This window comes from Scleropages formosus, chromosome 22, assembly GCF_900964775.1.
Source record: "Scleropages formosus chromosome 22, fSclFor1.1, whole genome shotgun sequence".
Taxonomy (NCBI): domain Eukaryota; kingdom Metazoa; phylum Chordata; class Actinopteri; order Osteoglossiformes; family Osteoglossidae; genus Scleropages; species Scleropages formosus.
In genome coordinates this window covers 15,289,753-15,311,637 of record NC_041827.1, presented here as the reverse complement: position 1 = coordinate 15,311,637, position 21,885 = coordinate 15,289,753, and the positions used below count along the sequence as shown (strand labels likewise).

The 21,885-nt window shown below is 40.0% G+C and overlaps 3 protein-coding genes across 3 annotated transcripts; 1 reads left to right on the top strand and 2 right to left on the bottom strand.

Annotated features, from left to right (window-relative positions):
* Positions 1–1,203: 1,203 nt before the first annotated feature.
* aurka (aurora kinase A) lies at positions 1,204–7,113 on the bottom strand. The gene is made up of 9 exons (XM_018742276.2): positions 7,011–7,113; positions 6,142–6,209; positions 4,091–4,355; positions 3,935–3,974; positions 2,914–3,105; positions 2,441–2,579; positions 2,114–2,262; positions 1,839–2,013; positions 1,204–1,611 (listed from the first exon to the last, which is right to left on the bottom strand). Exons 2-9 carry the CDS (start codon positions 6,202–6,204, stop codon positions 1,435–1,437), a joined length of 1,200 nt encoding a protein of 399 aa, XP_018597792.2. The 5' UTR covers positions 6,205–6,209; positions 7,011–7,113; the 3' UTR covers positions 1,204–1,434.
* Positions 7,114–9,928: 2,815 nt separating this feature from the next.
* prelid3b (PRELI domain containing 3) lies at positions 9,929–16,696 on the bottom strand. Its single transcript, XM_018742210.2, has 6 exons — positions 16,535–16,696; positions 14,917–15,085; positions 13,323–13,412; positions 13,110–13,180; positions 12,452–12,554; positions 9,929–12,225 (listed from the first exon to the last, which is right to left on the bottom strand). The coding sequence occupies exons 1-6, from the start codon at positions 16,564–16,566 to the stop codon at positions 12,109–12,111; spliced, it is 582 nt and encodes a 193-aa protein (XP_018597726.1). The 5' UTR covers positions 16,567–16,696; the 3' UTR covers positions 9,929–12,108.
* A 3,809-nt stretch (positions 16,697–20,505) lies between these two features.
* Positions 20,506–21,571, top strand: atp5f1e (ATP synthase F1 subunit epsilon). Its single transcript, XM_018742273.2, has 3 exons — positions 20,506–20,640; positions 21,127–21,248; positions 21,425–21,571. Coding segments are annotated over exons 1-3 (156 nt in total). The 5' UTR covers positions 20,506–20,608; the 3' UTR covers positions 21,427–21,571.
* Positions 21,572–21,885: the final 314 nt, after the last annotated feature.

Here is a 21,885-nt window from a genome sequence, read left to right as displayed (position 1 = left end):
AGCAGAAATTGCCAGAAAACCAAAACCATTTCCAGATGGAAAATTTGTTCAAGAATGTTTGGAGCGAGCTGCTAATAATGTCCCCCTGTGGAAAAAAACAAAATGCAGTCTGCAAAATATACCTATTATGACAGACTATGGCTTGTCGTTATCGACAAGTTAGGCACTAGCGCCAAGAATGTTTTAAAAACGAAAGGTTCCGTTTCCAGTTATTGAAGTGCTGATTTTCAGCATGTGCCCTACTTGATAGAAAAGCTCTATTTGAGGAATTGAATTTCAATCATTTTATATCAACTGATATTTAGTACATTTCAACTCTGTTAATGTAATTAGTGCTGCTGCACTTTTCCACATTTAGAAACAAAACAAAAAGTGGCTAGAGTGTGGACAGCCCTGCTACAGAGGTCCAGGGCTCTTTTCACAGAAGAGATTCTCACTGTCATTGATCAATCATAATCAATGGACCCTGAAAGGGGTACTATGACAAATATCATGACATATATATATATACACACACACACACTTTTTTTTTAGGCCCTAGCATATTGTATGAATTTAAAACATTTCTATTCACCTTTAAATCATTTTGTAGGGTTTTTATTTCAATATGTCTTCAGTTAAATTTATGCGAAATTCACACGGTGGGGGGGGGACAACCCAGCAACAATCACAGAAGACTAAGTTACTGTCTTTGTACTTGGGAACAATTTTGTTCTTGCAGTGATTTGCTCCACATTTCTTTAAAAAAAAAAATAAATAAATTTAAAAAAAAATTTTAAAAGGACACCATTTTATTTAGGATACAGCACAGCAGTAGTGTTAAATACCTCAAAATGCTCCATAGTCCAATACGTCATTAATATTCTGAACACAAGATTTAAGCTCAATGTTGCCGTTAATACTGTTCTTTAGGTGTCCAACTGACTTGAGTAAAGTTGAGACACACACAAAAAAAAGTCTGTAAAAGAAAAACAGTCCTCAATCCAGCATCACCACAACTGATTACTGAGACCAAAAAGACTATACAAAGAAATGAACAGTTAAGACATTTGGAATCAATATTAAAAGTCTGACTATGACTTCTGTTCAAATCATAGTTAATTTATTACACACAGATATTACTCTTGGAACAATTGTAACATTCGAAACATCACTCATCTTCACTAATACATAACTAAACATTTAAAATGCAATAGCAAGTAAGCACTAAAATTGCTCATCCTTGACAGAAAAGTTTCAGCTGCAATACATAAAGACACCAACTTTAAAACAGCTAATCAAAATTTCTCTTTTTTTGGTACAGAACCTACCATCAAGTATTGCATGGGCCACCTTTAACACAACTGTCCCTTGTGCTATGGAACGATATCACTGGCAGATGATCCCCTTTGTAGCAGGAAAAACTCTGAACACTAAGCAGCAGTATTACATTTCTCATTGGCTGGGGCCAGTAAGACTGGCCACAGTGGGCTGCTTTGTAGAATGTTCCACCACCCAAGGATGTGCCAGCACTGCATGGAGGGGTAATCTGTGCAAAGGGTTGTGTTTCAGTAGTTTGTTGATCAAATCTCGACTCCCGGAGCTCATATGATCAGGGTACCTAAAGTCCACCTATGGGAAGGACAAATCAAGACAAAAATCAAGTCAAAGGACTGACCCTCAGTGAGCCAAGCAAACACCTGAAAGTCTTGCTACAAGGTTACACACACACACACACACACACACACACACACACACACAAGAATAAAACAAAGTTTTTGAAAAGTTTATATGAATCATTTCCTGGAATGCAATATCAACTCATGTTTAGAACATAAGGCACGTTGTGCATTCCTTACCCTCGATATCTTGCGATAGGTTTCCTCATGGCTTTGCGTTTCAAAAGGTGGTTTTCCCGTAAGGAATTCATAGCAGAGCACTCCTAAACTCCAAAGATCTACTTTCTCATCATGGGTTCTACCTTCAATCATTTCAGGCGGTAGGTAATCTAATGTTCCACACAATGTTGACCTCCTAAAACATCCAAGAACAAATAAAAAGCATCTTACACAGTTCTCTAATGCGGGGGGGGGGGGGGGACAAAAGTCCAGACAAACTCGAGGAAGAGGAGTACCTGGAAGATGGGGTGTGCACAGACCAGCCAAAGTCTGCAATTTTTATTTCTCCATTGGCTCCAAGAAGAATGTTCTCTGGCTTTATGTCCCTGTGTATCACTTTTTTAGAGTGACAATACTGAAGAGCATCTGCAAGTTCTTTCATATACTGCAAAATAAAAATATTAATTTAATGAACAGACTACAATTAGATTATACCCATTGCCTTGTGTTAGGTAGCATTTCTCAGCATCACACTAATTTGACTCTTAAGTATTGTGTAACCTGTATCACATAATGTCAATTTAAAGTGTCAAGATAATGCATATCTGAATCAGGCTTCTTACCGTTGCACTCCTTTGCTCATCAAAGTGACCACATCGCTGCAGTTCACTATACAGCTCCCCCTTGGGAGCAAACTCCAAGATGAGGTAAACACGAGATGAGTCATGGAAATAGCCATAGAGACGCAGGATGTTGGGGTGTCTGAGGAAAGGAGTAACAATTCCATGTTATGAAGGACAATTAAGCCTATTCTACATTATTCTCAGAAATTCAAAACCATAAGCTTCACTAACTTTGTGGTGGTTACTAATAAATGATAGGCTGCAGAAATTAAAGAATGTTCAATGCACTTTTGTGCACCCCAAGTCATATCATTTTGGACCCCAAAAAAAACCCCATTTCCCAAACAAATAAATGCAAAATGTTATTTAAATAAAAAGGCACACAATTCTTGGCTGTCAACAACAGGTTGTTCCATACGAGGAGCCAAATTGAATAAAAGCAATACAGTGAAAATGCCTGTTTAGATACATACCGAAGGTGAGACTGTATTTCCACCTCTCTCCTGAGCTGGTGCTCCACACCAGCACTCTCCAACTGTTTTTTGAAGAGTACCTTCAGGGCTAAGATGAACTTAGACTGACGCTCCCTAGCCAAGTACACATTACCAAATTTGCCTTTTCCCAAGGGGCGACCAATGTCAAAATTGTCCAGGCTCCATCGTTTCCTAATCGACACAAAAGGAGAAAATCTGATCAAGTATCTTCAACTGGTTTATTACATACATTTTACAATGCACCAGGATGTCAGTAATGTAACCCACTGTCACTGGATTTTGAGTCTTTCAAAGCAGACATCTTTACACAGGTGACCCAACCAGGGTCTATGAGACCTTAGCCTGAGTCTAAGCTGTGCTACCTTCAAATTACAACTCAGCTCTCTTGATCCACAACCCTCTAGATGTCTTCTTCTCAGTCTGAGTAATGATTTTTATTGCCTTGGTCCTCCAGCCATTGCTGTTCCTATACATAAAGTTGGGTGAAAGCCCATGCAGACTACTTCAATGGGCACACACTTTGTCCTCCAACCTTTCCAGTGACATTGCTCTATCAGTTACTCATATTTCACCATATTGCTCTCACTGGCCACAAGAAAATTGTGGCTTTACTGCAAAATGACATTGCTTTACTTAAATATCAGCTGCACTGTCACTAGGAGCCCTGAGCTGTTGTTGGGTGCTAGTGAGTTCTGTGGTATGGTATTGCAGCACTGATAGACTGGACTAATTGTCCCACTTTTGGAGTGCTATAAACTATGCAGTTGTACCAAAAAAAAAAAAAAAAAAAAAAAAAAAAAAAAAAAAAAAAAAAAAAAAAAAAAAAAAAACCACACACCTAAACATGGCATGACAACACTACAAGGGGTACCAAAGCATAAAAACTCATGCTTATTTCACCTTTACCCACAAAGTATATACTAATACTGATACTTAATTCTCATTTGTATAAAACTGCAATAACTTGCTTTTGAGTTTTGCAAAAATGTCTGATACTTACTTATTACTTGATTCCTCAGTGCTGGGTTTATCTGGTTTTTCTAAAACAGAAAGCCTTCAATATAAGAATACTTTCAGACAGGTTAACATGTCATGGTGACCAAGTGGAATTTTGTTAAGGATATTATACAACTTTCAACATAATTTTATGTCCTACCAGATGTTTTCTCATGCTTGGCAGGAACCACAGTCTTAGTGGGCTCTGGTGCAGAGCTTTCTTTACTCTTTGGTTGATTCACATTCTTGTCACAAGCTTGTGTAGCCTTACTACTCGGTGCATTAGGTGGCAGTTTCTGCTGACTCTGGGGTCGCTGTACACGCTGGGGTCCATTCGACACACCAAGAACACGCTGTGAAGGCGTTGCTGCAGACTTGTGAGAGCTTTGCAATACAGGAACTCTCCTGGGTCCCTCACTACTAGGCTAAAAAGAATATTAAGGAGACTATATTAGACAAGTACCAGACGCACCATGAAGCAACCTAATTTCTTGCTCCTGGGTAGTAAGTTATTTCCTTATTGCTTATGTCTAAAAAGCATAGAAAATACCTACTATTCTCTTCAAACTTTGCTTTTGTGGCCAGAAACTGATATTTTGAAATTTACCCATTTCTAATGGGGAAATCTGCACATTTTCATTCACATAAAGTCAGGAAAAAATTAGTATAAATGTTAATTTTGATTAAAGTTATACAACAATGACCACAAAAGATTTAGAAGTAATTTGACATTTATGATTATATTGTACTCCCTCAAGTGGAGGAGTTTAGTATCTCGGGGTCTTGTTCACAAGTGAGGGAAAAATGGAGCGGCAGGTTGACGGACGGATCGGTGCGGCGTCCGCAGTAATGCGGTCATTGTACCGGTCTGTTGTGGTGAAGAGGGAGCTGAGTCGTAAGGCGAAGCTCTCAATTTACCGGTCGATCTACGTTCCTACCCTCACCTATGGTCATGAACTCTGGATCATGACCGAAAGAATGAGATCGCGGATACAAGCGGCAGAAATGAGTTTCCTCCGCAGAGTGGCTGGGCGCACCCTTAGGGATAGGGTGAGGAGCTCAGTCACCCGGGAGGAGCTCGGAGTAGAGCCGCTGCTCCTCCGCATCGAGAGGAGCCACTTGAGGTGGCTCGGGCATCTGTTCCGGATGCCTCCTGGACGCCTCCCTGGGGAGGTGTTCCGGGCTTGTCCCACTGGGAGAAGGCCTCGGGGCAGACCCAGGACACGTTGGAGAGACTACGTCTCCCGGCTGGCCTGGGAACGCCTTGGGGTTTCCCCAGAGGAACTGGAGGAGGTGTGCGGGGAGAGGGAAGTCTGGAGGACTCTGCTCGGACTGCTGCCCCCGCGACCCAGCCCCGGATAGCGGAAGAAGATGGATGGATGGATGGATTATATTGTAAATCACTTTCACAAATGAACCCCAAATATAGTCTCATCATGTTCTTATTATATGCTCCTTGGTAGCAGCGTTCGAAGTCCAGTATATCCTGGTGGAGCACTCGCCTTGCTCCTCCGAATACGCTTCCATGTTCTCCTTGAATTTATCAAGAGGAGTGTCAAGGATATGGATTTTTGAGGCACATCCTGCAGCCTATTTTGCCGTAGTTCTTCAGAGTCTCAGCCTGCTCCACATAGTTTTCAGCCTTATACTATTCTATATTTTTAGGCATAAGCAATTAGAAAATAACACTTACCACCAAAAAATTGTGTTTACACAGTGAATTATAAGAGTCAATGTACACACGCAGTACTCAACATGTCACAAAAACTTCCTACAACTGAAATGACAATACGAGGCAGACATAAGCAAAGGCACTGCAGTCATAAGCCATGAACTAGAACATCACATATTAGTTGTGTGTGAAGGGGGGTTTAAAAATTAACATTTATGCTTATTCATTTAGCCAACGCTCGTCTCCAAAGCAACTTACGTTAAGCTATTTACAGTTACTTACCCTTTTATACAGCTGGATAATTTTACTGGAGCAATTTAGGGTAACTACCTTGCGCACACGTACTACAGCCAGAGGCAAGATTCAAACCTACGACCTTTGGGTCCAAAGGCAGCAGCTCTAACCACTACATAACCCGCTGTCCCTTTGATCTGATACACCAGAACACCGTGATCTCTGGATGCCATTGACCTAAGGCACAAGGTACATGACCTGTTCCAAGGGTTCTTTCTGCAGATATCATAAAAGCCATCTTTTACCTTTCCGATCTGTGCTCCTTGAATTTTTGGGTCCTTCACAGTCTTAGTTCTCGCAGCATCCATTACTCCTGACACAATTAAAATCAGTGAATAAGTAATAGTGAAGTAAATAGAGTAAGCCTTGAAACAATGCCATGGTTGTCACCATAGACCTTCAAAAACAAAAAACAAAAAAAAAAAAAAAAAAACCCCACCATCCATTATGAAAAACCACTTGTGGTGGGGAGCCCAGCCTGGACTCACAGGGCACAAGACAGTGTACAGTAGGGACAGGATCAGTACATCACAAGACAATCACACAGACCCACATGACAGGATTGTCAGTTATTAATTTGCCTGAAAGATATTGGACTCAAACATGGGGAGAAAATGCAGACTACAAGGACTAAGTGAGTCAAATTCAAATCCACAGCTGAACTACATACACTCAACAACAGGAGCTGGGTGGCTCACCAACACAGCTTCTCTTCTCGCACCAGCCCAACTTCAAAAACCTTTAGTTAGTTACTACTTGTAATGTTAGTACAGAGAGAGCAACCAAAATTGACTTTAAAATTAATGTACTTGGACCTGAACAAACAAGTAGCTCGGATTTTGAGCTGAGCTCCAAGCTGGTGTTGGCCAATAGGCAGAATCTGTTATTATTACACTAGCAGATGTGAAGAACTGACTAAAACCAACCAGTTCAAATTAGCTTAAATCTGGCTGTTGGAACTACATTTATAATACGCTATCTACTTAGACTTAAAGTTGTGTAAGAACATCATAGTTAACCGTTACCTTTAGCTACGATGCTAACCTGCTAGTACTACCAGCTCCATCCATAGAGACAACAATAAAACTGAATATTCCCCAATATATGTACTTACAACTTTCTCCTTTTCACACTACAATGGAATACGACAGCAAACGCTTGCTTAAGTGTTTCATATATTGGCTAACATGACATCTGCCCGAAGCCTACGGAACCGGATTCTCTGTTTAAATTCAAATGTCCCTCTTGCAGACGCTTTAAACGTGCACCGTTTTTTCATTGGTTCTTGCCTTGACTTTTGGAAGCTCGTTATTGGTCTAGAGCTCTGCCAGGTCGTGACGTCAGGCGCACCCGGTAGTATCCAAACGGAAGTTCTGGCAAAGACGCTCCTCTTAGTCTTTGCGGATAGGATCTGCTGTTACTGTGTTAATGGCGCGTGGCTCGTGAAGCGATGTTTTCTTTAGAACTTGTCTGCTGATTGGTATCACTAAGCGCGCAACAGCTGGGGAGGATTTTTAAAAGTAGAAGCAGTCTTGAAATTTACGATGAAACGGAACCTTATATGAGGAGGCCAAGGAGGAGAAGTGGAAGATATCCCGGATGATCATGATCATGATGGCCTTACTTTTTTTTTTTTAACTAATATTATCGGATCCCGTCCCATTTGATTTGATAATAAGACTGTATGTTATTGAGTTGTATGTGTTAGTTTTTATTGATTTTTTTTCCATGGTCATGATTTAAACTTTTAGCCAGAGGTTCTCATAGAACTGGTGGTTTTAAGTCCGGCTAACATGTAGCTACTCCCCAGGACCCCCTGTGTTGATGTGGGTGACTGGGGGGGGGGGGTCCGTCTCTGAATTGTATTCCGACCTAAACCGACCATGTCACATGTGTTCTTTTTAAGATCTGCCAGCACAATTGTATTTATTTGTCTATTTGAATTTGAGAATTTATTGAACTTCTGGAATTATTATATTATTTGAACTGCAATTATAAGAGATTTTACTTGATGCACTGTCCTTTTATGTATTTTATTTGAGCTTGGTGATGAAGAGCAGTTCTATTGTGGAATTTATTAGCTTTTTATTTTAATAAAGCTATCTGGAAAAAATTTTAAAAAATAATGATATATAGCTGACCACGGGATAAATAGAACTTTTGTACAGAAACTTCTACATTATTGTCATTTAAAAGCCTATATAATCAATCACTTTACCTCTATGACGAAGACTTGTCCTTTTTGTCGGGTTACTGACATGTTGCGAAGCCTTTTTTGAGATCCATAATGTACCTGAATATGTAGAAACAAACGAATTATACTTGCAGCTGAAACAGATCTCAGGTCGGAGTAAATGGATTCCTTGTGAAAATAATTTCCCCTCAATCGTACACATTAATTTGAGTTTTTTCACTAATTAATCTATTGGTTAAATATCTATTCACAGTTTTATAAATGAGCGCCTTTTTATTTATTTTCATCTTTTAGCCTTAAGGGGACACACAACAGTTCCCCATAAAGAAAAATTACGAGAGAAAAGGGGTGGGTTTTGTTTTATTAATAAAATAAATAATATAATGAAAATAATTTTCTATACGTGTGCAATACCGCTTTCAACCGCGGAGAGACGCCAAAGTGCCGTTTCAGGATTTACAGTGAAATTGACGTTGCTATGCAGTGACATGTCCAGTATGCGCTTTACCGCAGGTTCCACACAAACGGGATCATTAGTTCCACAAATCAGCCCGTTAGGCGAATTTCCGTCGAGATGTAATAATTACTGTGAGAAAACTGCTCGTTCCAATGTGATATAGTGTGTGCCGCAAGGACAAACAGGAGTACCTCCAAGCAAAACGATACAGCTTTACTACTAAATTGTGCTCTCGGCAGTTACATTCAGCACTATATGACATTTAGGACTCAAACATTTATTACATTAATATTAGCGTTACCCAAACAGAACAGCAGTACCTGCTGCTGTCTCACACCTCCTGGGTGGTGTGAGAGGATGTGGGTTTGATCCCTGCTCAGTCTCTGTGGAGTTTGCATGTTCTCCTCATGTCTGTGTGGGTTTCCTCCAGGTGCTCTGGTTTCCTCCCACAGTCCAAAGACATGCTGTTCAGGTTCACCCGTAGTGTGTGGGTGAGAGAGAGTGTGTGTTCCACTAATGTATGGATGAGTGACCCATTGTAAGTTGTGTATCTAGCAGTGCAAGTCTTTGGGTGCTCTGGTTTCCTTCCACAGTCCAAAGACATGCTGTCCAGGTTCATCCAGTGTGTGAGTGAAAGAGCGAGTGTGTTCCACTGATGTATGGATGAGTGGCTCATTGTAAGTAGTGTATCTAGCAGTGTAAGTCACCTTGATGAATAAGGTGTGTGGGCTCATAACACTACAGAGTTTATTGGAAGTCACTTTGGAGAAAAAGTGTGTGATAAATGTGTTCATCATTTGTGTTTCACCCCACAACAAAAACATTTTACAGTGTAAAATGGTGAAAACTAAATTGCAATTAATGAACGTGTTTGCTAGGTGCTCAGGTGTTCATTACACAAGGTACAAGTGCAGCTGTAAACAGTAATGTAGCTGGAAATTAATAGCTAATTTGCATTTTTATATTCATGTAGCTGACACTTTTCTCCAAAGCAACTTACAATGTGAAGCTCCTTTCAGTTATTTATCCATTTATACAGCTGGTTATTTTTTAGCAACGCAATTGAGAGTAAGTACCTTGCTCAGGGGTAATACAGCTGGAAATGAGATTCGAACCTGTGGGTCTAAAGACATTAGGTCTAACCATTAAGCTACCAACTACCCCGTTTTAATATTTATTGTTGCAATATCTGAGACTTTTGAGATCCTAAAATATAAAAAGCTATCCATTACTACACTTTCACAGATTGTATAGATCATCCACGTTATTTCAATGAAAGTTAAGAAGTCCAGGTACCTCACGTGGCATATGCTGGAACAGAGTGACCCTGCAATAGGCATATAGCAATATTTTAAATCATTAAACAGACAATGAGAAGCGATGGCTGTAAAACTTTATTTTAACATTGCCTGTAAGTGATGCCGACATTGACATACATGGCGCCCCAAGCACCACATCAATGGAAGTAGTAAACCAACACGTCTTCCGAAAACACCACAACAGGTAAAAGCAACTTTGGCACCACTCTACACATTACATTCCAGTATAAAATCTGCAGGCCAAACTGCTCCCTTACACAAGAAGGAATAAACAGTTGAAATAGAACCCAACAGAGGAGTCAAAGAGTCATGTTTGCTCCACATTTCAAAAACGCACTCATGTAAGAAAATAAACTTTCAAACAGTGTGTTAGAGTTAGCTAGTCAGTCCACAAATGCTGCTTTCCTAAAGGCTGAAATAGGGGGTGAATCTAATAACAGTCTGAGGAGACTTTGAGGATTATGACTTTAAATATTTTGAAAATGGCACCCTCATCCAAACTACATTTGGACTATTGATCGGGAAAAACTCAATCAGTTCAATCTTAAAGCTAGTTAAGGAGCGTGGAACTTTAAACAGGACAAAGTACTAAAACATAAAACATTTTAAAAGGTGCAATGAACTGTCAAGCTTTATACATGTACTATACATGTATTTCCCCCATCTACAAACGTTAGAACCAAAAAGAATCTGTACTAAATATCTGAGCTGCGTTCTTTGTTACTATTGACAGACCACAGTCACCAGTTATATAAATAAATAAATACTTTGCATATCAAAGGAGCAGAAAACAAACCTGTTAGTTGACTTTACTTTCAACAAAGCTGTATGTTCCCTCCCAACACATTTACATTTATTCATTTAGTAGATGCTTTTCTCCAAAGCAACATACATCTTCAGAACACCTCTTCACTATGACTGTACTTTAGGTATTAACAGTCCGTACCCATCTTCTACTTTATTTGTAAGTCAGATTGTGCGTATCAGTGTTTTATCTTAGCACAGCTGTAGAAAATATGTATTACTGTACATATTCATAAATACCTGCTGCAGATTAAGAAAATTAGGTACTGAGGCAAGAATCCACTCTTTAAAAAAATAAAACCAAAGCTAAAGGGTTTAGTTGCAGCATCCAAACTGGAAAAAAACTAAAAACAATATTCATCAATAATTTCCTAGATTCTCATTATAGTAGAAGAAGAGCATACAAAATGCAAGTCTCCTTAAATACAATCTTGAACAAGTGTCAGTTACTAATTTCATCAGTAATCAAGGCTGCATCAGAAGTTTTTCCTTCAACAGGATAAAAACGTAAGAAGGACTCAAAAGCACATCAAAAGAAGCATGTAGTATCTGTACTTTACCAGAGGACTAACTCGAAATTACAAGGGAACCTGGTCCTCTTCCAACTGGGGGGGGGTTCCGAAAGCCAGAACCTGATACCAGAGAATTTCAAACATATTTCTAAACCGTTCTACCGCAATGAAACACAAAGTATCAGAAATCGAACTTTGTGTACTATTCTAACACATATTGTATTTATCATGGTCCTCTCATTTACACCAAAAGAAAACAACAAAAACATGAAGTATCATGTTCCCTTCATTCCATTTTTATGTTCGTAACAAGATAATAGTACTAATACTCAAGAATATCAATATAAATGTACAGTACTTGACATTTCAAGTGTGAAAATACTTGCTATGATAACCAAGCAAGTGCTGCCCACTGTGGCCTTTATAGCTGAAGACACTGCACTGAAAACAAACACTGAGAAAGGCGGCTCAATGAGGTGGTATACCCAATATTTATTGAAACTACTGAAAGAAACTGGATTTTGACTAATGAATTATTATCTGCATGTCAGGTTTTTCCCCCAAACCACACCCCTTTCATTAATTTAATCCTATACAGAAAGCCCAATGAACAACCCACCCATATTTCAAGACTAATGTCACCAGTCAGTTTTCAACACCTTTTTATTTCAGGCTGTTGCCCATTTCCTTTCAAGTCTGTACAAAGAAATTAAGCCACTTTTCTCACTATGACCATTTCCAGTGCAAAGTCAGAATATTTCTGCCTCATAATAATGATTCGCCCTCTGTATCAACCCAGTCTGTCTAGTATAGACAGTAGATGCTCACTAGGAGACACATTTCCTGTGATTGGAGAATCAACCTAGAAGACGCAGAGGGAGCGCTTCTCTTTGCAGTGAAATCAGGGAAGTCTTGAACAAGGATTATTATTCTTCTGCAACCGCAGCTGCCATCGGTGTCCGAATGGTACCACGTGCTGTAGCTGCCAACTCCCCGATCTCTGTGTTCAGGCGTCGAATGACCCACTCCATTGCCTCTCGACCCTGTAACAGTAAGAGACAGACACACACCAGATGAAACAGAGAGCCTATCTGACATTATGTAATATACAAAATTATTTTAACAGTAACATTAAGCTGGTACACACCGCACATATATTAGCTACATTTTCCACTAATTTCTTCTCCAGTCACATCTTGTTCTGTCTGACTGATGATCTTGAACACGCACATAATTATATTGATACAATAAGTTTTGGAGAGAACTTACCTTCCCAGCATTTGTTGAGATTGTGCTGGCCATGAGTCCCTCCAAATAGCTACTCAAGCTCACTCCCTTGACAGTGATGAGAGCCTCTTGAGTCAATACCGTTCTGCAAAAAAAAAAAATAAAAAAATTTAACTATTTTTAACCTGAATGTAGTCTGCAACAGTCCATTTCTATTATGTATTCATTTATCTTTCATTCTGAGCAGAGTGCTCCTGTTTCCTTCTACAATCTCAAATTGCCCTCTGTGTTTACGAGTCAGTGAATTACTTTGTGTGTGATTGCACTGCAGTGAACTGGCATCTCATCCAGAGTGTACCCTGCCTCACACTATCCTATGCTTCTAGGAAAGGCTCCAAACCACCACAACCCTGTACTGAACAAGACTACCTCGAAACAACAAAGCTATATAATGACCAGACAATCATACCTAATAATCAACAGTATTAAAGCTACAGTTTACCAAAGCAATACTAGCCTCTATTCTTCACAAAATAAGAAAAGGAAAATGAGGGGCTATGATTTTCTTGCTGCTCTGCCTTCTGTACCAAACATGACCTAAGAAACACAAGCAAGTAGCCCTATCCTGTTATTAAAAAAAAAAAAAAAAAAAAAAAAAAAAAAAAAAAAGGGCAGAAGTGTCCAGTCTGAATGGTCTTACTTCTCTGGATCCTGAGGGTGCGGTCTGTATACAAGCCTCTCATCAACAGAGACCATATTGGTAAATGTGAGCTGCAGAAAGCATAAGAGCGGAAAGAGAATATGAGATGTGCTTTGTGGAACAAAATCTTGACACATAACACAATTAAAAAGAAATAAGACTTTTTCACTAGCTCTGCTCCAGAAAAAAAGTATATAAGCCTGAAAAACCTACATTTGAGGATTTCAGTTCAAACAGCTTCTCCTTGGGATCCACCACTGAATGTTCCTGGATGTATGTGCATGTTCTTGTGGTCCCGATAAGCTAAGAGGGGAGAAAAGGGTGTAAGATGACAAATGAAGCAAAAACCATTGTTTTTGACATTGTCTTATTGTCACTCATTTTAAGTGCATTTGAAAACTACATGGAGCCAGTAACAAGGGTCATAATTCAACAGTGGCTAGTGTTTAACAATGTCTTTGATCCCCCTCCTATATAATTTCTCTGTCAGTAATAATTCATTAGATGTTTTACAGAAGTAATGATCTAGCTTTTGTTTACTACCAGTAGGTCTGGCCCTTGAAAAACACTTTACTCCTGTAAAGCACTCTCAACAAGATTTAACTTAAGACTGATAATCATACAACTAAACCACAATGAAGGCATCTTTTGAAGACTGTGGAAATAACAGATTTTCACAAAGGAGTTGCAATACTTTTTTAGGCAAAGGACTATACAATATGGTTTGACATTCTTCCTATCCAAAAATGAACAGCGAATGCCATAAGCTCATCTTTGCTGTTACCCCGAACAGTCCAAAAAAAAAAAAAAACTGTATTTAGACTACTCAAATACATGGGTTCCAATTATGCACATTTCTCAACCTGTAAGATTATATAAAAAAAAATAATACTCATTTGTTCTTCTACAAAACAGAAATGAAGGCCGTTTTGTAACAAAAACATACTTGGGATTCATTTTTCAGGTATGAATGGCATATGCGAAAACTACCACACTGGTTCACAGGATAAGCCTTGGTGCTCACACCCTTAAATAAATATTTCCGTGCAAAGACTTTGGCTACAGCCCAGACCCTTCCCTCTTTTAGAATCCAGACACACTACCCAACTGGTTACATCACATGTCGTGCCTGCAATCTCGTACTATCAGGAATGTCACACTTCACCTTGGACAATATGTCCTGGCAGCAATGAAACACCTCCCCGTGCCAACATTTCACTTCTGACAGAAATGACCTGAATGTAAGGTGACCAGTTCCCCTTATTAACCTGGAACATGCTACAGTGAATCTGATACTGTAATGCAACTATGACATAGCATGAGTAAACCTAATCTGGAAGCCTGTGTGAAACAGTAACTGTGAAAGCAGTTTGGACTTTAAATTCCATGCCTGATAAGCATAATCAAAACCTGGGTCCAAAATCTTAAACTATTCCTGACCATATGGTCTATAACATTCAGTAAGGGATGGAATGTTAATCTTATAACATAAAATGTGGCTGAAAATTCACCACAGCATGATTTTCACTGATGTACAATGTGTCTCAATCCATTAAAATGAAAAAAATAAAAATAGTATTCAATTTTCATCCTATTAGCATAAATAGCGGTGCTTTCACATTGAGGTCAAATGAAATTTAGATATCTGTGGATATAAAACACTTCTCTTTCTATTTGCACTTTGTCCTTTGATGACCTCGACACGTCTGCCACCAACATTTTCAACCTGTTCATACAATTTGGAATTTTAGTTGGATACCAAGAGCAAAGGCACCAACTTCCGATGAATGAAAAAAAGTACACTTACAGACTTGACAATTGAGGGAAGTCCCCATTCTGCACTGAGTAGTCGGCTGCTGTGAAGACGGCCCTCTGCATCCACCTGCCGGTCCAGCACGTCCACTCCAAACACGCTAGGGTTCATGGGATTGGGGTACTTCTGCATTGCAGCCTTAGTTACTGTCTCCCATGGGTGGCTGAGGAAGAGATTTGGGTTTAAGATTAATTTCAATCATATATAAAAACATACACACATATAATGTTCAATTACTGTCAGCTCAGAAAAGAAGACATGTTACAGGAATTGGCTAGTACATGAACCTTTTCCCATACCTATTTTAAAGAAGAAATTAACAATTCTGTTCTTTGCACTACGGGTTTCCTATTTTTATTATTTCGCAGGCATTGTACTTGCAGCCATTTAGAATTGCCCACCATTAGGGTGAAATCTTGAGATTTTCAAAATTTTTCAAAAAGGGTAAAACGACATGGTCTCACTTTGCAGCAAATGACTGGGATTTCACAAGATGACCTCTACATGACTGACAGAAAAACTAAGTCCAAACAAATCCAGTTTGGCTGAAATACACCGTGAACAAATATCAGCTTGAAATAATCATGATCCAGATCAAAGGGAAAAAAAAAAACATATACTCTGTTCCTTACTATATTTAAAAAGACCGCTCAGGGCGTTAGCATCTTACTGACGAAACTCTACTTATTTTAATAAGAACGCTATGTGAAGCGTGTGCTCTGAGCACGCGGCTCCAATAGCGCCACATGCAGCAGCGGCTCGTTGCCATAGGGAAACCAGGGCGACTTAAGGATCTCACGAGGCGTCCCTCACGTGGGAGGGGGTCGCGAGATTTAGGGGAAAGGTGGCGGCAAGCCTCGCGGGGAAGGGTAATTACGCAATCCGGCACGAGGACACCTATGCAGTTCCACAGCGAGCAAACGTGTAAGGTCAGAAGGGCAGGAGCAGGCCATGCGAAGAGTAGGTCGATACAAGCGGCTTATGGGAATAAATAATGCATTTATTATGTGAGGACAGCGTTCAAAACTCCCGTGAGTAATCGCATTATCACATGTGACATGTCGTTCTGATGAATAAAGTTACTCATACAGAAGCAAGCCGAGTTTGACTTTGAAACTCCTATTTGTAACTGTCACTGTGTGCGTTTCTAGACGACGGAATACAACAAGGTTAAACCGACATGATACACACAGCAGACAACATAACTTTCACACAGGAATCGGACCTAGTGAAATACTACTTATACGTAGTGTAACATTAAACATGTGAGAATCAGACTCGTTGCTCTGCCAGCTCACTGAACTTTCTAGAACAACCTCCGCAAATCACCCATGGGCCATAGCATGATAAGACTTAGCTACTACTCGTACTGTTCCAATTCTCCCTTTTCTGAAGTAACTTAACCATCATGCTGTAAGGCTCAGGCAGCTCTGGTTCGGGTTCTGACAGCCGGTTATTTCAGCGTCACACAGTAAAACTTTCAGCTGTGTAAGTGACGAACTAACTAAACCACGGCGCCAACACTTTTCCCGCTAATAAGTAAAACGTCACGTTCTCCTAAAAAGGAGAAAAACAGCTAATGATAAAATGTATCCTTCGTGCAATTACTTACTTAAAAATGTGTTCTGACGTCCAGATTTTCATGATTTCTACAGTCTGGGACCTCCGATGGAAGATTCTAGTTCGAAGAGCCGGTAAAATGTCGACGGCGGGAGCGCTAGGGAACGTAGCATACACCCAATTCCTATCAGCGTCGACGTACGTGTGACGCACATCCGCCAACCACGAGGGCGTTCGAAGGGCTTTAACGTGCCTCCATATAAGGTGTGCAGTGTGGTCGTTACATATGAGAACCTCCACGATCTTTCAAAGGACGTTTGTATATCACTAAATACATAAGATAGGTAAAAGATGTTTAGGGTGTAGGCTAGTCAGAATAGGTGAAGTCAATAAAAGCTGTATTTTGCGTGTTTCGAATCGTACATTTTGCTTCTATAATTATAATAATAAAATGTGAGTCGCAGTAGCGCAGTACTTGTGCAGTATTTCTCCACAGTAAAAGTGAAAAATATTATCCGGTCGAAAATGTACTTAGGGCCCGTTGTATAATTGGGCGAACCGAGGCAATAGCCTATAGCCTAGGGGGGCCCAAACAAATGTGTTATTTTTATCTAAGTTTTTATTCATTAAATTAAAATTTTATTTTCCTTTATTCATAATCTGTATGTCTGTATATTTCTCCACAGTAAAAGTGAAAAATATTATCCGGTCGAAAATGTACTTAGGGCCCGTTGTATAATTGGGCGAACCGAGGCAATAGCCTATAGCCTAGGGGGGCCCAAACAAATGTGTTATTTTTATCTAAGTTTTTATTCATTAAATTAAAATTTTATTTTCCTTTATTCATAATCTGTATGTCTGTTTCTGAAATTAAAACAATTATTTGACATCTGTACATCTATGTGTCCCTTTATTTATTTACAGGTAGAAGTCAAGGCAGTGCCAGATTCACTTGCCCAGATCACCGAAAACTGCAGCACCAGAATCTGCTTCACATGTCAAGTTACTGTGATTCAAAATGAGACATTTTAATGTTCCAGACTACTAGCATTATGGACAGCTTCAAAATACAGTTTTAACTCATTGAAGTGTGTATATATATATATATATATAATATATATCTTTTCAAGGGGGGTGTGGTGGTGCAGTGGGTTGGACCAGCTCCTGCTCTCCGCTGGATCTGGGGTTTGAGTCCTGCTTGGGGTGCCTTGCGACAGAGTGGCGTCCCGTCCCGGGTGTGTCCCGGGTGTGTCCCCCTCCCCCCCGGCCTTACGCCCTGTGTTGCTGGGCTAGGCTCCGGCTCCCCGGGACCTGTATGGGACAAGCGGTTCAAACTGTGTGTGTCTGTGTCTTTTCAGTACACTACGTTAAATCTGCTGTGGTCTAAAACTTAAATATGAAGCAACTTAAAAAATAATTTTTAAAAAACACTAGTAGGCATTGAACTAAGTACATTATTGTTATTCATTTTTTATACCTAATTCAAAAATAATTTGCAATTATTAACTTTTTTAGCTGTGTTACATTTTATATTCATTTATTATTTTGTTTATTTTAACACAAGGTAGTAATGGTTCATTGTTCAGGTAGATAAGGAGAGAAGGTGTTCTTAGATATATTTTGAGACTCATCTTGAATTGTTGGGAGGGATTCAGCAGTTCTGAGTGACAGTGCAAGCTCACTGTACAACAATGAAACCAGAATTGAAAGCTTTTGGGCTTTCACCTCTGATGCGTTTGATCACCAAGCCATCAGATGTGTCTGAGCTGGGGTGTAGTGAACGATCGGTTTTTGTAGGTATTGAAGACCAGATCCATTTGTGGTCTTATAGGCCATAACCAGAGTTTTAAATATGATACAGGCAGCAACAGGAAAGCGATGGAGAGAGAAGAGGAGAGGCGATACATGGAAACACAGGCAGGTCAAACACAACTTCTTCAGCAGCATTCTGTATCAGCTGAGGAGGCTTCATGGGTGAGGCCAGAAGACCAAACAGATGAGAGCTGCAGTAGTTCAGGCGTGATATCACCATGGCCTCAGCAAGAAGCTCAGTGGAGTGTTTTGTGAGATTAGGGTGAATCCTGCGGATGTTATGCAGGATGTATCTCCAGGACTGGGTTGTGACTTTGAGATGTTGTGAGAAGGACAGACTTGAGTCGATTGTTACTCTAAGACTCTTAGCCCAGCCCTTGAAGCAGATGAAATGAGCAAGTTGTTCAGTTTGTTAGGGAGTTTCTGATAGGTGGATTGAACTGCTGGGAGGTGAAGTGTCTCAGTGTTGGAAAGGTTGCGTTGTAGGTAGTGATCAGTTATCTGAGCAGAGATGTCCGAGAGGCAAGCTATGATATGAGAGGATACTTATGTACATGCTGAGGGAAAAGAGAAAAAGCTGAGTTTTGTTAGCATAGCAGGGATAGGAGATGCCTTGAGAGGTCATGACTGAGCCAGGTGAAGATGTGTATATCATTATTGTTGTTGCTGTAGTAGTAGTTGTTCTTTTATGAGGTGATGTCAGCGTAGGCACTCCCCCCGCCCCCATGGTCGTGCTCTTTCACCCATCTTATTTTTGCTTTACACAAATGAATGCACCTCCATGCATAAATCCACCAAGACTGTAAAGTCTATGAATGATACATTCATAATAGGACTTATTTCAGAATCAGAATCAGAATCAGAATCAGAACGAGCTTTATTGCCAAGTATGTTCGCACATACAAGGAATTTGTCTTGGTGACAGGAACTACCACAGCACAGACAGAATGACAATGACAAGACACAGATGAGAAGATAGAGTATGTGAGCAAGGGATAAAAAATATTTAAAAATATAAAGTACCGAATATACAAAAAATAGTACAAAAATAGTCGCTAGATACAAATGCAAGGGAGTGTAAGAGAGATGTGATAAATAGTTATAAATATAAATAGCATTATGTATTGCACGGTTTACTCTCTAGGGGAGAGATTTAGGTGTTCATGAGGTAGATGGCCTGAGGAAAGAAACTTTTCTTATGCCTGGCTGTCCTGGTGCACAGTGCTCTGTAGCGCCGGCCAGATGGCAAGGGTTCGAAGAGGAAGTGGCCTGGATGTGAGGGGTCTAGAATTTCCAACAAAGATGATACTTGCCATTGTGGTGGGGTGGACTGTCTTGCATTTTGGTTTACGCACAACAACCTTGAGCTCAACGCCATCAAGACAGTGGAGATGCTGATCAGCTTCCGCAGACAACCTCCTGTCCCCCCCTTTTGAAATCAATGGTCAGCCTGTATCTGTGGTCAAGTCATTTCAATTCCTGGCAACCAGCATTACCAACACCTTAAAGTGGGACAACCTCATCACCACCATCATCATCAGGAAAGCCCAGCTGAGACTGTTCTTCCTCCAGCAGCTCAGGAAACTCAATGTCTCACAACTTATACTGTTCTGCTTCCACACCATCTGGTTCCCCCTGCCTCCTCCTGTTCAAGATCAGGCTGCAGTAAGTGGTCCTCCCCTTTCAGAAGATCATTGGCTATCAGCTACTAATAGTAAAACACCATGGTGAAGAAAATCTGGTAAGATGTCTGCGGATTCCACCCATCCTATAGCTGTCTCAGAGGTGCTACCATCTTGTCACGTAGATTACACGTCACCTCAGCAGCTCCTTCCCTTAAGATATCGATCTCCTTAACAAAATCACCCAGATGTGACACACTCCACCACATGAACCACGTGTCATGTCTTTCTTGCATCTTGTTTGTCTTGCATTACATCAGATAATCTGGTCAATATTGCATGTTTACACAAGTATTTGCACTCGTTGTTGCTGCTGTTCGCACAGTTGTGTTGTTATTTATTGCTTCCACATTGTGGTCGTATTGTATATTATTATTGTTATGTGTTTTTCATGTTTGGCGCCGCACAATAAAGAAATTCATGTATGGCGATAAAGGTGAAGCCACGTGTCTTCGGCCGCATTATGTCGTTCTTCTCCAGGACTGCAGGTGGCGGTATTGCGTCATATCGCCACCCGCCACAACAGTCATAAGGCAACGGAAGAAGGACAAGAACGGAAATCCGCCTTCTTGTCATTTCACGGCGTCCTTGAAGGGTAGTTCGGGTGTAAGTCCGAGTCAATCTGCGCAAAAATGGTTGCTTACTGGAGACAAGCGGGACTGAGGTATGCTGAAGCTGGCCTTTGCTGTTATGAATTTAATTTCAGGGTAGATAACCTGTTTAATTTTTTTCTCCAGTTAAATACGTACTCTCTCTTGAGTTTGCCACACTGGTACAACAAGCCACAGCTAACGAAAATCAGTTCAATATGTTATTGTTTTATTGAGTGCAGCGAGTAGTCACTCAGTGATGCTTCATTATGTGCATTGTTCTGTTAAAAAAAAAAAAAAAATTATTCCGTCAGCCTGCTTTCGTAGATTTGTCGTTTTCTGTAAGACAGAACCCGCCAATGTAAGGCGGAGGCTGACATGACGTCACATGTAAAAATATGTAAACTTACAGTATGGTGTACACTCGATATTTTTAAAATTCTTTCATAAATGTATTAGTCCATTGTTTGACAGGGCAATACTCTGTTTTGTGAGTAAATTTTAAAGAAATGTTATCACTTTATTTCTCAAGACATGATGATGTAATGGTGTTGTTCCAGCTACATCCGGTATTCGGCCATCTGTGCCAGAGTGGTCCGGGCTGCGCTGAAGCCAGAACTCAAAGCGGAGGCACAGAAATCTGCAGAAGCCAATGTAAAGATCACTAAACTGAAGACAGCATGTGAGTAAATGTTCAGCTTGGTAGCTCCTCGGTGTGAGTGATCCGAGGGTCCCATTAACATTTTCCAGCCACTGTTTGTTGAATTTTATAATTTAGATGCTTCTCTATAACTTGCAGAATGTTTCAGGGAAATTCAAAGTTTTGTTCAATAACATGTGGATCTATTTCTCTTACAGGAGCTAAGGAATGGGAACTTTCTGGACTTGGAATAGACCTGTTCATAAGTAATAACATGAAAATGACATGACATTTTACTGTATATTTAGATGTGGTCATATGATTGAGCCTGCTGCTCTTTATGAATAAAACGTTGTTTAAAGTCATATGCTGTCTTGTTGTTAATTCTGATGTTTTAAATGGAAGCCAGCAACAAAAAAGATGGTGTACACAAATTAATTACCACTAGTACTCTCACTTTGCATACAACCTGCCAATGGAATGTTCTTGTTTTTGACTCATGGTTATTTGAATGCTTTTCTGTAGTGAGGAGACATGGCAAAGGTTATCAAAGTATACACCCCTCCAGCTTTTGCAATCTTCTGTCACATGCAGTAGACTAGAAGGTCATGTCCTGATAATGTGGTGGGCGTCTCTTCAGTTTGTCAGTTATTCTTAATCCTTTATGCTGTATGGTATA